Source organism: Danio rerio, chromosome 15, assembly GCF_049306965.1.
Source record: "Danio rerio strain Tuebingen ecotype United States chromosome 15, GRCz12tu, whole genome shotgun sequence".
NCBI classification, from domain to species: Eukaryota; Metazoa; Chordata; class Actinopteri; order Cypriniformes; family Danionidae; genus Danio; species Danio rerio.
Window position 1 is genome coordinate 46,867,501 of NC_133190.1, and position 13,458 is coordinate 46,880,958.

The 13,458-nt window shown below is 37.6% G+C and overlaps 2 protein-coding genes across 4 annotated transcripts in view; one reads left to right on the plus strand and one right to left on the minus strand.

The window, feature by feature from the left end:
- LOC101883087 (uncharacterized) overlaps window positions 1–7,932 on the plus strand; it is an 8,760-nt gene extending 828 nt beyond the window's left edge. Inside the window, exons 2-4 of one of the 3 annotated variants that reach the window (XR_012391088.1) lie at window positions 735–1,001; window positions 3,032–4,655; window positions 7,031–7,932. Coding sequence is in view for 1 of the 3 variants with exons in the window: in XM_005174607.6 (XP_005174664.1) it covers window positions 908–1,001; window positions 3,032–3,894 (957 nt within the window). In the remaining 2 variants the exon portion in view is untranslated. Of the gene's footprint in view, window positions 1–734; window positions 1,002–3,031 lie in introns of all 3 variants that reach the window. The other 2 variants (XR_012391087.1, XM_005174607.6) reach the window with 2 other exon arrangements.
- nlrc3l (NLR family, CARD domain containing 3-like) overlaps window positions 1–13,458 on the minus strand; it is a 480,833-nt gene that overhangs the window by 159,850 nt on the left and 307,525 nt on the right. The gene's annotated exons all lie outside the window — the stretch shown is intronic.

Below are 13,458 nucleotides of genomic sequence, written 5' to 3' on the forward strand. Positions count from 1 at the left end.
CCCATTTGGTTTAAAATATTTGCTACTGCTTTAAAAATAATCCTAAAATAAAACTTTTGTGTAGGGTCAGTTATCATCAAACCATATTGTCACTATTCACAGTGTATATTGGTGCGTTTTTTTTAATTGTGACTTGTGTATCATGACACCATATTTACAGTTGAAGTCAGAATTATTAACCCCCCTTTTGATTTTGATTTTATTTATTTATTTATTCATTTTCCAAATGATGTTTAACAGAGCAAGGAAATTTTCATAGTATGTCTGATAATATTTTTTATTCAGGAAAAAGTCTTATTTGTTTTATTTAGGCTACAATAAAAGCAGTTTTAAAAATTTTAAACAAATTTAGGGATAAAATTATTAGCCCTTTTAAGCTATACATTTTTTAATAGTCTACAGAAAAAAACACTGTTATACAATAACTTGCCTAATTACCCTAACCTGCTTAGTTTACCCAATTAACCTAGTTAAGCCTTTAAATGTCACTTTACACTGTAGAGAAGTGTCTTGAAAAATATCTAGTCAAATATTATTTACTGTCATCATGGCAAAGATAAAATAAATCAGTTATTAGAGATGAGTTATTCAAACTATTATGTTTAGAAATGTGTTGAAAAAAATCTGCTCTCTGTTAACAGAAATTGGGGAAAAATTAAACAGGGGGCAAATAATTCAGGAGGGCTAATAATTCTGACGTCAACTGTACATTAACATATTTTATTGTTTTACAGATCATGTGATTCTCACACAAATCTGGAAATACATAATGGTTCATATAGAAGATCCATACCTGATGCTTAGCAGAAAGCCTCTTCCCACTACCACAACAAGCCCCACCCCCTGACATGAGCCACGCCTACATTGATGAGAATCTCCGAGATTAGCATCAGAAATCTGACAAACTATGATGAATATGGCGTTTATTAAACAGGAGATTGATGACCTGAGTGATCCAGAACCATCCAGAATGAATCATGAAGATGCTGAGAAGCAAACAGGTTGGAGTTTAAATGTTGATACCTAATTATTAGCTGTAAAGTAACACGATAGGATCATAGAATGTCATTTCAGCACAACTCAACAGGTTTTTGTCAGTCAGACAGTTTTAAAAGCATCTTTCCTCAAGTGCAGGCTGCAATTCAACATTTAAATCAACAAAACTAATGTACATAGTTTACAATGCACCTAACCGGCGAGTGCAAACTTTAAACAACAATGTAAGCGTAATCCTGCTGGTCCTGCGCAACTCAACCCGCTCCAAGCTGGTATCGAACCAGTGACCCTCCGTATGGAAGTCGAATGCTCTACCAAGCAGACTATAGACCAGGGGTTCTCAACTAGTATGGCCATGGGACCCACATTTTTACATGGTCATCAAGCTGCGACCCAAATTTTTAGGAACTATAATACAATTTTAGGAATTATACTTAATTTGTGTTTATTTGTTAACATAAACAAGTAGTGACAGATACATCATAATAAATTCACCAAGACTTTCAAATAAACACTATTTTATTCCTGTCATTTAACAAAATGGATCAAATTATAGAAATATTACAAAGTAAAAACGACAAATACTGTTAATAATAAACTGTTCATACATATTCAGGGTCGTACTTGCGCTTTGACATATTTGTTGCAAAAATGAAATGAAATTTCACATGTCAAACGGTAGGGTTGTCGCGCACACATTTCAAAATAAAAGTCCAGCATAAGCAAATTAAGTAAAAAATTTTACTTTTGTTTTTTTTTTTTGATCGCACCCTTTCGAAAGGGTCCCAAACTGCAGAAAGAGTCCCAAAAGGTGGAGCTACATGCGCAGCTGAACGCTATTGGTTTACAAAGATACGTCATTCGTAGACTCAACAAGCCACAATGTAAACAAAGGACCCGCCATGTTTGAAATACACAGCGAGAGATAACAGCGGAATTATAAATACATATGCTGCCATGCAAACAAACCCTGTCGTCGTCAGGATAAACAGCCACAAAGCCATGGAGAAGAGCAGATTCACCCTGTGCCGCGTAGTTTTTAACAAGCCAGTCTGAAGCCCGAGTGGTTTCGCTGTCTTTCTTGCGCTCGCCGCGCGTCTCTATCTGAAATAACAAACTTCTTGATCTGATGATAATAACATGCACTTGATTATTGACAAGCTTTTGGAAACCCGATCCTGTGAGAAGCTGACAAACGCGAGTGACACATTCAGAAAGAAAAGGACAAACGCGAGAGTGGAGCGCAGAAAAAACGGCGAAGCCAAGGAGCACGCTATTTTTTCAGCAAACGTGAACAAACTGCCTTGTTTTAATCTTAATTATCACCTTTTGGACTAATATGAACTGGGAATGATGGAATGGCTCTCTAACAGAGTTTTCATGTGCTGCTGAAGATTACAGACACAGATGAGAGGTTTGCACTGACTGTAGGCTATACTTTCTGTTGTTTTGAACCTAATTAACGACGAAATGTCTGCTTTGAGTAGTTCTTCTGTAGTTGGTAACATATCGGAGACTGTAAGGGTCTGTATGTGTTCATATATGTTCATTTATTTATTTATTTAATATAATTACAGACGTTACAGTAGGCTATTTCACACCGTCATTGATCTGCAGTTATAAACAACTCCTGTTTATAGAAAAGTTAGTAATAAACATTTATACACAAGTATTTGTGTGTGTAAAGCGTCTGTTTTGTAAGAAGTGCTTTTCATATGATATGTGAACGACCTGTGCAGCTTTATTGTAGACATTTTCTCGAGCGAAAATGACGTCGACTGAAACTTTGTCATATACCACACCCACCAAAAGGGTACCCTTGGTAGTGGAAATGCAAGCCTGATAAAGGTGACCCGTACCGACCCGAACCGTACCGTACTGTACCAGTCAGTGGAAACGAGCCATAATTGTAGTGTTTTTGTTATTTGCATGCATCCAGTGTCTAAAAGTAACATAATTTGAATTCTCTGTATGTCTCTAATTGTAGCACAATCAACAATAAAGCTGACCTTGACTTTAAATATGTTTATATTAGACTGGATGGAAGTGATAGAGCAAAGCCACAAACTGAACCAAGCAGAAGACGCGGAAGAAGGCATCAAAGCGCACGCAACAGACGAGGAAAAGCTGCAGGTCTGCTCGCAGTGCGGAAAGAGTTTCAACCAAAGGAGCAACCTGAACATACACATGCGGATACACACCGGGGAGAAGCCGCACTCCTGCCGTCACTGCGGGAAGAGCTTCACCTTCGCATCCGGTCTGAGTTATCATCTGCTCATTCACTCCGGGGAAAAGCCGTTTCACTGCGAGCAGTGTCCCAGAAAGTTCATTTCAGCCTCGCATCTCAAAAAACACATGCTCGTCCATACTAATGAGAAGCCGTACGCATGCTCTGTGTGCGGAAAGAGTTTTTCCTGCTTGTGTTATTACAAACAGCATCAGAAAACCCATGATGAAGTGAGAGACCACGTGTGCTGTGATTGTGGGAAGAGCTTCAAAACGGCTCTCCAGCTGAAAAGGCACCAGATTGTTCACACTGGCGAAAGACCCTACAAGTGCTCGTACTGTGAGAAGAGATTCAATCAGTCTGGACACCTTAAAGTGCACGAGCGAATTCACACTGGGGAGAGGCCGTATCACTGCACTCAGTGTGGAAAGACTTTTAAATGCACCAACACGTTCAGTAATCACCTGCGGGTTCACTCTGAGGAAAGGGCGTATCAATGCGATCAGTGCGGGAAAGACTTTACCACATCGTCAAATCTGAAACAGCATCTGAAGGTTCATTTAGACGAGAAGCCGCACTTGTGCTCCGTCTGTGGGAAGGGATTTTCAAGGCTGGCCAATTGTAGAAAGCACCAGAAAATACATAATGATGTGAGAGTTCGAGTGTGTTGAGATTTTTTTAGGGCTTTAACCAGTTAAACTCAGTTAAACTTTGCCTACCCAAATTTAAAAGCTTCCCAAATCCACATGCAGAGGTGTCAATGCAAAAATTTGGTATCATTTTAAAGAAAACCCTTTGCATTTTCATAAAACACTATTGAAAGTGTTTAAAATAACTGTATATGTCCTCTGTGTGATAATAAACACCTAAAAAAGAGGCGCTTTTAGTATTTTTTTTTTTATAAACTCAAATTTGAAAGTGTATCTTTTAGGTTCTGTGTGGTCTAGGCTGCTGTAATTAATGTTGGTGGTTCCTGCACACGTCTGTAATCATAGGAAAAAAGAAAAATGTCTCCACCATAATCTATGCAAAAGTTATTGTATTCCAACTGATGAGAGGTGCTGTACAAGCCACAGGGAGCGATCCTTGTTTTCATATTTCACTATTCTTTTGTTTGATCAAACATAATTCACTGTGTTTAGAGCACGTCAGACATATAAAAGGATTACTTATGCACATCACCTCAAAAACAGAGGAGAATGGCCCTGAAGCGCACAGCATAAGGTAAGAGATGACAGCTGTCTGTGCTATCTGGGGCTGCTTATTGATCATAAATGTATTGTTATTGTTGTGAGAAATTAAAGTGTTTTTGGCTGTAAGACGTAGTTTGGACGAAGTTGTCGGCGACTCTTCGTATGGTAAAGTCACTCAATGTGAAAGCCCCTGTCGCCGATCCATCTTGCAGTGTAAACAAAGCAGCGACAAAACGCTAGCCCAGGGGCCTGTTTCAGAAAGGAGGTTAAGTGAAAACTCGGAGTATTTTAACCCTGAAATGAGAGAAACTCTGGGTTTTCGGTTTCATAATGGCAGGTTTGTTAAACTCAAGAAATCATGGTAAGTCAAGCCTGTTTCTGAAAGAAAGGTAACTTTAACTCAGAGTCAGTTACTGTGGTAACTTACTCTGTGAATCTAACCTAGTCCGGAGCAGGTTTTATTCTCTAAACTCAGAGTTTCTGTCGGTCTCCTCCCCTTTTTTAAAGATGATGCGTATTTCTCGCCTTAGCCTTACGTTTCCACACACCTATTTTAGAGCTCATTTTGGAGATGACCATAAAACGATTGATGGAAACGTCATGATTCAAATAACTTTTGAAAATATGCATAAAAACGTGCATAACTGAGTAGGTTAAACTTTTATTTGATAAGAAAAGATGCGCATAAACTACGAAGTGCACTTAACAAATTACAGTATGTACATTAAAAAAAAGTTTGTTAGAGATGATGATGAAAATGTGTGTGAATGGACAAACCAGCTGACTGAGCACACTGCAGAACATCTTAAATGTTGTTTTAGTCAATCTAAAATGCCTGAACTGTTTCAGTATTAGTGTATATTATTAATTACCTCTGAGCGTCTGGAGCGTGTCAAGATCTCCGCGTCTGGCTTCAAACGCCCCCACGTGTTCATTGTGTCTTCTGAGGCGCAAGTATTAAATAAAAAATCATTAACGCATCTTCTTCTACCACAGTAAATTCTGTTTTTACTGTTGATATTTGGCGCAAGTTAATCAGGAAGTGACGATTGTGTTCTCTTTGACTCGTTGGATAAAAACGCTGCTTTATTCGCATCTTTTAGGCGTTATTCCAGTTTTGCACAAATTTATGTAAGCCTGTATTTTGATGGAAACATAGCTATTAGCCCCTTTCACACATACAGACCTTTTCCGGAAAGGTTGTATGTGTGAACAGGTCCTTTTTGAAAATACCAGTAAATTCGTTCTGGCTATTTTCCGGAAAGAGAAGTTGTAACATTACCGGCAATTTGCCGGAATGCTGCGCTGTGTGAATGCAGACGGAAGATTCCCGTAATAAGCGCGTGCACGTCTAGAACGTGCTGACGTGAGACGTCTGCTTTAGCCAATCACAACAGTCAGACGCATTTACGTCCGCGCGGTTTGTGAGGATAAAAGCCTTTGAATATTTTTCCAGACACATTTAGCTGCTAGATGTTAGTCAGATCACGTTAATATGTTCATCCTAATGCCAACTGTGTAAATAATCATCGATGAGATGCTTATGATAAGCCGTTGTTTGTTTACCTTCAAGCTTTACGTGTGCCTGTGAAACAGCCTGTGAGCGCCTGCACACGCACATATTATGAACATCTCGACATGCGAAAGTGATCCTGCGAAAGTTGTTCACAATATTGATCATCCACAGAGTTTGTAATGTAGTCAAATGTTTACAAATACAAGCGCAGCCGTTTAAAGCTCATTTGTGGTGAATGATGTCAGAATTTACCGGTATTTTGGAATGGATGTGTGAATGCTCTTTTCCGGAAAATTTCCGTAACGTCCTCGCCTGTGTGAACAGCGCTTTTTTCAATATACCGGTAAAGTCTTTCCGGAAATTTTCCAGATATTTACCGGTATCACTGTGTGAAAGGGGCTATTGCCTACATTTTTTGTCACACACAGAACAAAGTCACGTACAAGGCTTGTCCTTTTTTCCATAAATATTTAGCTTAACCTTCGACATGTACTGTTACTAGATTAATGGGATTATTATTCTGTCTAAAAATTATTTTCAGCACTGCTTAGGTTCTTAATGTTATATCAACCTCTATCACTTGATCAATAAAAAGGCAGACACATAACAAGTGCACTGTTAAATCTATTAAAACTGATAAACGTGTATAAAAGTTTAGAAAAAAGTATAAACGTCACACATTATATTACTTATTTTATTATACTTAAATGTTGAAATAATTTAAATAAAAAAATACGCATTAACTTGAGCAGCTTTCCCAGGCTAACTGTCTCTGTTTCACTGATGGCTGCTTCTTTTTAAATATATACGCTCATATTTGCTAAAACTTTGCATGAGCAGATCAAGTTCAGCTGGGAAAAGAAATGGTGATCTCTTTTTTTAAGATGTTGCCATGGTCACTCATAATATCTGCGCTCCATTGATAATGCCTTTTTATAGTCACGGTGTGCGCGCTTAACTCTGAGTTGGTCTACTCAAAGTTGATTGACCCAACTCAGATCAGCTGTTCTGAAACCGTTAAAGTTTTTAATCTCTCGGTAAATCAACTCAGAGTTCAAGTTTAAACTCCGAGTTGTTTGAACCTCCTTACTGAAACAGGCCCCAGATTGTCATGCAGTGTGAAAACATGTGACACGACGACTTTGAAAATCATGCAGTCTGAACTCGGCATTAATGAGCTTAAAAAGATGTGCAGGTGAAAAAATATAAGTGAAGGATTCGGATTTCTGCTTTCCAATTCGTCTCATCATGGACCAACGTTTATCCTTTTCATCATCCTGTTTCTCAGTTTTTAACTGTGAATTGATTTTAATTAATAAGTGAACACATTGCTTAATATAAGAATGTTCAGTGCATTTGCCTGTCTCTAACTATTTTCAGAAGCCACCAAACTAGGTCAGAGGTCACGAAGACCTTGAGTGGAACTGAGGGCTGAGGACTGGAAGCAACTGTTTCTATTGTTATTTCTACGAGTTAATACTGTCTAAAATGTCTAAAGTGATTTTGCAATTTTTACAGTTAATTCTTTTATAGTGATTCTACTTTTTATTCAAGATAGACTTGGTGTAGTAAGGAATTATAACTGCCTGAATGTAGATTATACAGGTTTTTAACCAGTTTTGATAAAGACGGTTGAGAGTACACTCAGCCTTGAATAAGAAACAGATTATACTTTGTGTGTGTGTGTGTTCTATTTAATTGTTGATCCGTTTCACAGGTCTGGAGTCAGCTCTAATCAGTCTAGTGGATGTCTGACGTTTATGCTTAAGATAATGTTTAGAATTGTACGCACGAACCCCACGTGGAAATTTTTCTAGTCTATCTGTGTTTTAGGTTAGAACACCTCTATGTATGACGTTAATGACGTTATGTGAAAGTATAATTGTTATTGATTGGTGATTGTAAGCAGAGCGGCCTAGGAACTCATGGCGAGTGTTGAAGCTGGCTTCTGCGGATGAAACTGCAAACTATCTTCAGTAAACTTGATTTATTTATTTAAATCTCTGACTCCGGCTCTTCTTCCTCTACCAGACTGGTCATTCTTTGGGTTAAACTGTAAACTATCCCTACATATGCAATCTATTTACTGTTCAAATCAAAATCAAATCACTTTTATTGTCACATCAGCAGCAGCACGTGTGCTATGATAAGTGAAAAGCTTAGGTGCTGGCTCCAGACAGTGCAAAATACAGACAGTGCAACATTCAGACTGTGCAAATACAACAACAGTGCAAAAAACAACAGCACACTCCTCAAAAAAACAGAAAACAGGACTATGTGAAATTGACAGCGATATGTTCAATGAATAGGTGTCCACATAGGCAGTTGTAGGCAGTATTGGTTTAAGTATGGATTGGTTAAAGTGCAGTGCATGCTACATATTGATGGTGTGCAGTAAGGCGTATGGAAGTGTAAGATGGCTAAATCTCTCCAGAATATCAGACCCTGATAACTCTTATGGATTTCCATGAGGCAAGACCATAAGAATTCCCAGGTGAAAAAAAAATATAAATAAATGCAATTAAAATACACTTAAATACCCGCAAATACATTTTTAGTACATTGTTATTTTTTTGTGTTAAATAAAAGTTTGATGGTTTTACACTATAAATATACTAATTAAAAGTATGTTTATACTTCAGTAGGACTTTAGTACACTTGACAAAAGTATACCAAATACCAGTAATACTTAAATACATTTTTAGTGTACTACAATAAAGTACACTACAGAAAAAACATCCAAAACAGTTGTATTAGTGTGTTTTTCAAAAGTGTGCTTTAAATGCTTTACACATTAGTTGATTTTTAGTACACTGTTTACATACTAATCCTAAGTTTAAAATAAGTTAATATATAAAAAATCTTTTAGTAATGTATTGTAGTAGAAGTACATTTTCCCAAAAGTTAAGTACTTAAGTAACTTAAGTAACTTAACTTAAGTACTCTTAATGTGAATGCATTATCATCACTAACACTTAAATAGATTTTGAGTGTGGTCATTTTAAGTTTTTAAGTAATTTTAAGTAGAAGTACATTTTCCCAAAATGTCTTTACATTTCATATATGTGCTGTAATGTTGCATCTTATTTATATTTTTGTGTTCTCAGTTTTTGCTAAGTTTTTGTTCCCTTCCATAAGGTATTTTTGGACTTGTGGTTTATTGCACAAAAAGATTAAAGTGTTTTGATGAAGCCCAGATGCTGTTTTCTTTGTACACACGTTATTCCAGGTGAAAAAAAAAGTGCACTAAAATGCACTTTATTTAAGTATACTTAGTACATTCTTCAGTAATGTACTAAAAGTGCTCTATTTTCACACTCTAATTTTGTACTTAATGTACTAAATGATAGTATTAAGTATATGTTAAGATAAACTTAATACCATCTAAGTGTACTCAACTGTGCTATTTTGAGACACCCTGAAATTGAACTAAAATGTGCTTTTAACATACTATATCTGTATTTTTAAAAATATGTTTAGTTACAACTAGAAATACACTTGAACCCTACTTTTAAACATTTAAATATATTTATGACTAATTTAAAGTATAATAGTAATATATTAAAAGAATATACAAATTGTAAAAAAAGTGTGCTAAACACTGTATTAAAAGTGCTCTATTTTCCCTAACTAATTTTGTATTTAATGTACTTAAAATTATTATTAAGTACTTTTTAAGATAAACTTAAGTACATCTAAGTGCACTCAACTGTGCTATTATGAGACAAAATGAAGCTGATCTAAAATGTGCTTTTAAAATACTAATAAGAATGTATTTTGAAGGGATTCTGTGTGTACAAAGAAAACAGCATCTGGGCTTCATCAAAACACTTTAATCGGTCCCACTTTATATTAAGTGGCCTTAACTACTATGTACTTACATCAAAAAATAAATATAATGTACTTACTGTGTTTATAATGTATTTGAGAACACTTGTGGTGCTTTTGAGTTGGAATAGAGGTTGGGTTATGGACAGGTTTGGTGGCATGGGTAGGTTTAAGGGTGGGTTAAGGTGTAAGGGATAGTCAACAGTGTATTTACAAATGTAATTACAAAAGTTAACTACAGATGTAACTACATACATGTATTTAATCAAGCGTAAGTACACAGTAAATACATGTATTTACACAATAAGTACATTGTAACAAACTATTAATACCTATGTAAGTACATATTAGTTAAGGCCACTTAATATAAAGTGGGACCCTTTAATCTTTTTGTGCAATAATCCACAAGTCCAAAAATACCTTATGGGAGGGAACAAAAACTTAGCAAAAACTGAGAACACAAAAATATAAATAAGATAATGTACTTCTACTACAATACATTACATACATTGCTATGCAACGCTACAATGGACTTTCTGATCTGAGAAGTGATCAGAAAACCAGCTGTTCAACTGCTCTATTCAAATCATCCTGATTCAATCTTCCTGACTGTATGTCTTTGACAAGATCAGGGAAGAATGCAGGAATGCCCCTTCTCCGTTCATCCCAAGCCCCCCTTCTTGACCTTTAAGCGACTTGCTGATCGGAGCACATTTCACATAAAATTTCCAAGGTTTTAATTTGGTGCATCTTGCAGCACTATATTCATGTTTGGTATCATTTTGAATGTCTGTGATTGGTAAAATGGTCTTAATTTCACAGCAATGTTTCACTTGTATTTGTTGATTTGGTTTTTGACTTTGATTAGATCTCTGCCAGATGCTCCCCCTCCTTAGAGATGGTTAAGGGCATACTCATACTATGCTATGAATCGGGCTCTAGCACGGTTCACTTGGCCGGCCCTGGCCCGGTTGGAAGAGGTGGGCCTGAGCGCGGTTCACTTGGGCTGAAATTGCCCGAAACTGAAATCGAGACGTGACTTTTAAGGGACTGTTTCATATGGATTTATTAATCAATCTTACTGTTCAATGAATGCAAACTGACGTAGTTTATTAAAGACGCAAACCCCTCACTGCACGACAGCTGCGCACCTTCAGCAGACCTCCTCATTCCTGCAGCACGAGGGCTTTATGATTGTTTATGAGCGTCAAAAGTAGCGGATCTGTTCGGTGAAATATCTGACTGCGTGTCACCGCATCCCTAAGGACTGTTTGGCGAAATATTTGACTGCATGTCACTGCATAACAAACGACATAAACGATATAACTAGAGAAATCTCCACTGTGCTGCTGAGTGAGAGAGCGCTTCTCACTGAACAGCGCAGCAGCGATGACGTAATCGTGCCCAGGCCCGATTGTAGTGTGAGTGCGGGCTGTAGGGGGAGACGGGAGGGGGTACAAGTGTGCTTTGGCCCAGTTCGAGGCAACTGTACATAACATGAGTACGGCCTAACTCATCAAATTCACCAGGCAAGGGTCTCTGTGACGCTTGTATTGTCTTGAATTTATGGCTGTTTGTTTTGACTTGAGTATAAAAGATAAAGATGTGGTATGGGTCAGAGGGGGATCTTGTAAAAAGACACCCCATTGCAGCATCTCTGAGACTTAGGGTGCTTTCACACCTACACTTTTGTTTCGGAACGTATCTCGTTTGCCCAGCTAGCGTGGTTCGTTTGGCATATGTGAACAGGGCAATCGCCCTCTGTTTCGCGCCAAAGTAATCCCTCCGAGATGAATGAGGTGGTCTCGGCTCGATTGAAACGAACCCTGGAGTGGTTCGATTGCAGTGAGAAAGCGATTCGATCCGAGCGCGGTTATATCACAGTGTTTTATGGATATGTAATAGGCATACGGCTATATGAAGAGAGAATTATGAGTAGGGCGGGAAGTTTCGCGAGTCTCCGGATGCCCGCAAACGAGTGATGATCTCCCGGTAATCTTGCGTCTCCCTCCTGGTCCTCAAATAGGCATCGTCGCGCACCCTTCTCACCCCTCCCCACCGCATCTCTCCTCAGTCACGTCGCGCGCGCACCCTGTCAATCACCATCAAACCACCTCCTCTGCTGACAGTTTAGTGGGACGCTGCAAAATAAACCCTGACACTCTGACCAATGTGAGGAGAGTTTACTCACACGTGACTTGTTTTAGCTCTTTTGGTCCGATTAGAAACTTTGCAGTGTGAAAGCGAACCGCTCCAAGAGCAAAGAGCAACAATGTAACAATTGTAATCTCTGTTTTGGAACAACTGAATCGATTCACAGGTGTGAAAGCACCCTTAAGCTGCAATGTACTGGTCAGGTATGCATCTCTAACTGATTTGATTTATCTTTGGGTTATGGATGTTGTATTCTTACAGTCTCATCTCTGAATTGGCTTCCGGATGGATTTATTATGTAATTGGCAGAATATAATTTTACCTGACAAATAAAATGTTAAGTTTTGATTCATTCTGAATTCTACTGAAATCTTTTATATCCTGTAGATTACGTAAAGTCTTTTGCTACCTTTATGGTCTGGCATGGTTAGATTTTGATTGATAGACGCATTTGATTATACGTAGCCGTTCTGAGCCGATAACATGGAGATCTTTTAATCATCTAATCGCTGATTTTAGCTAAAGGTTCTATTCTTTTAGGGATGAGCATTTCACAACCGGTCTATTTGAATATTAGTTAACCCTGAACCCTCTGACTAAGAGTGTCGAAATACTGTCCGTGAGAAGATGCGCAAACCCGGGGCATGGAACTCTGAGCGGCATTTGGTCCCTAATGAACGTATAACTGAAGAGTAAGAAATCAAAACATAAATTAAATCATAAATGATGAATGTGATCCGTTCTTACAATTAAAAATACAGTCTAAATTTTAGGATCACTAAAAATCTAGGTTAAAAACTTACCTTTTTGATTTGGCATTTTATCAGTGAGAATTGTTTGTTTTTAGCTATAATAACTATTAGTGAGATTTGGTTGTTTTTACCTATATTAACTATTAGTGAGATTTGGTTGTTTTAGCTATAATTTTATACTTGTTCTTTGTGATTTATTGTTCAGCACATTGGTCAACCTTTGGTTGTGTTTAATAGTGCTATATAAATAAAATTGACATTGACTTAAAATTGAAGTCAGATTAAATTCGGAGCTTAAAAACGAATATAAATAAATTCTAATAAATAACAAAATTCTTTTCAGAAGCACTAGATATGGCTAACATGCATTAAACCTTCGACCATGCTGTTAGTTTCGTCATTGGGCTGATAGCTGTACTCCTACAGAAGAGTCTGTGTGAGGTGTGTTAAGTGTTTATCAGCCTGATGGTCTGAGGGAAGAAGCTTTCCTTCAGTCGGCTGGTGTGTGACCGGATGCTGCGGAAGTTGCTGGATTTTAGAAAGCTTATGAGCAAAATCCCTGTCAAATTCAGCAATGACAAGGTAAGCTAACATTATAATCGTTCATAGTATTAGCATGTGGAAAGTTTAGAATGCCAAGTATGCTATATACTCATCTCCAATCTGTTTTTCATGTCACGAAATAGGTTTGTTTGTTAGAGATGTCATGGGCGCTGCTGTTTAGCCTACTGTTGTGATGCCAGTCCTGAAGTACATTCAATTACTGACAGTTCATTTCTTTGCATTTTAACT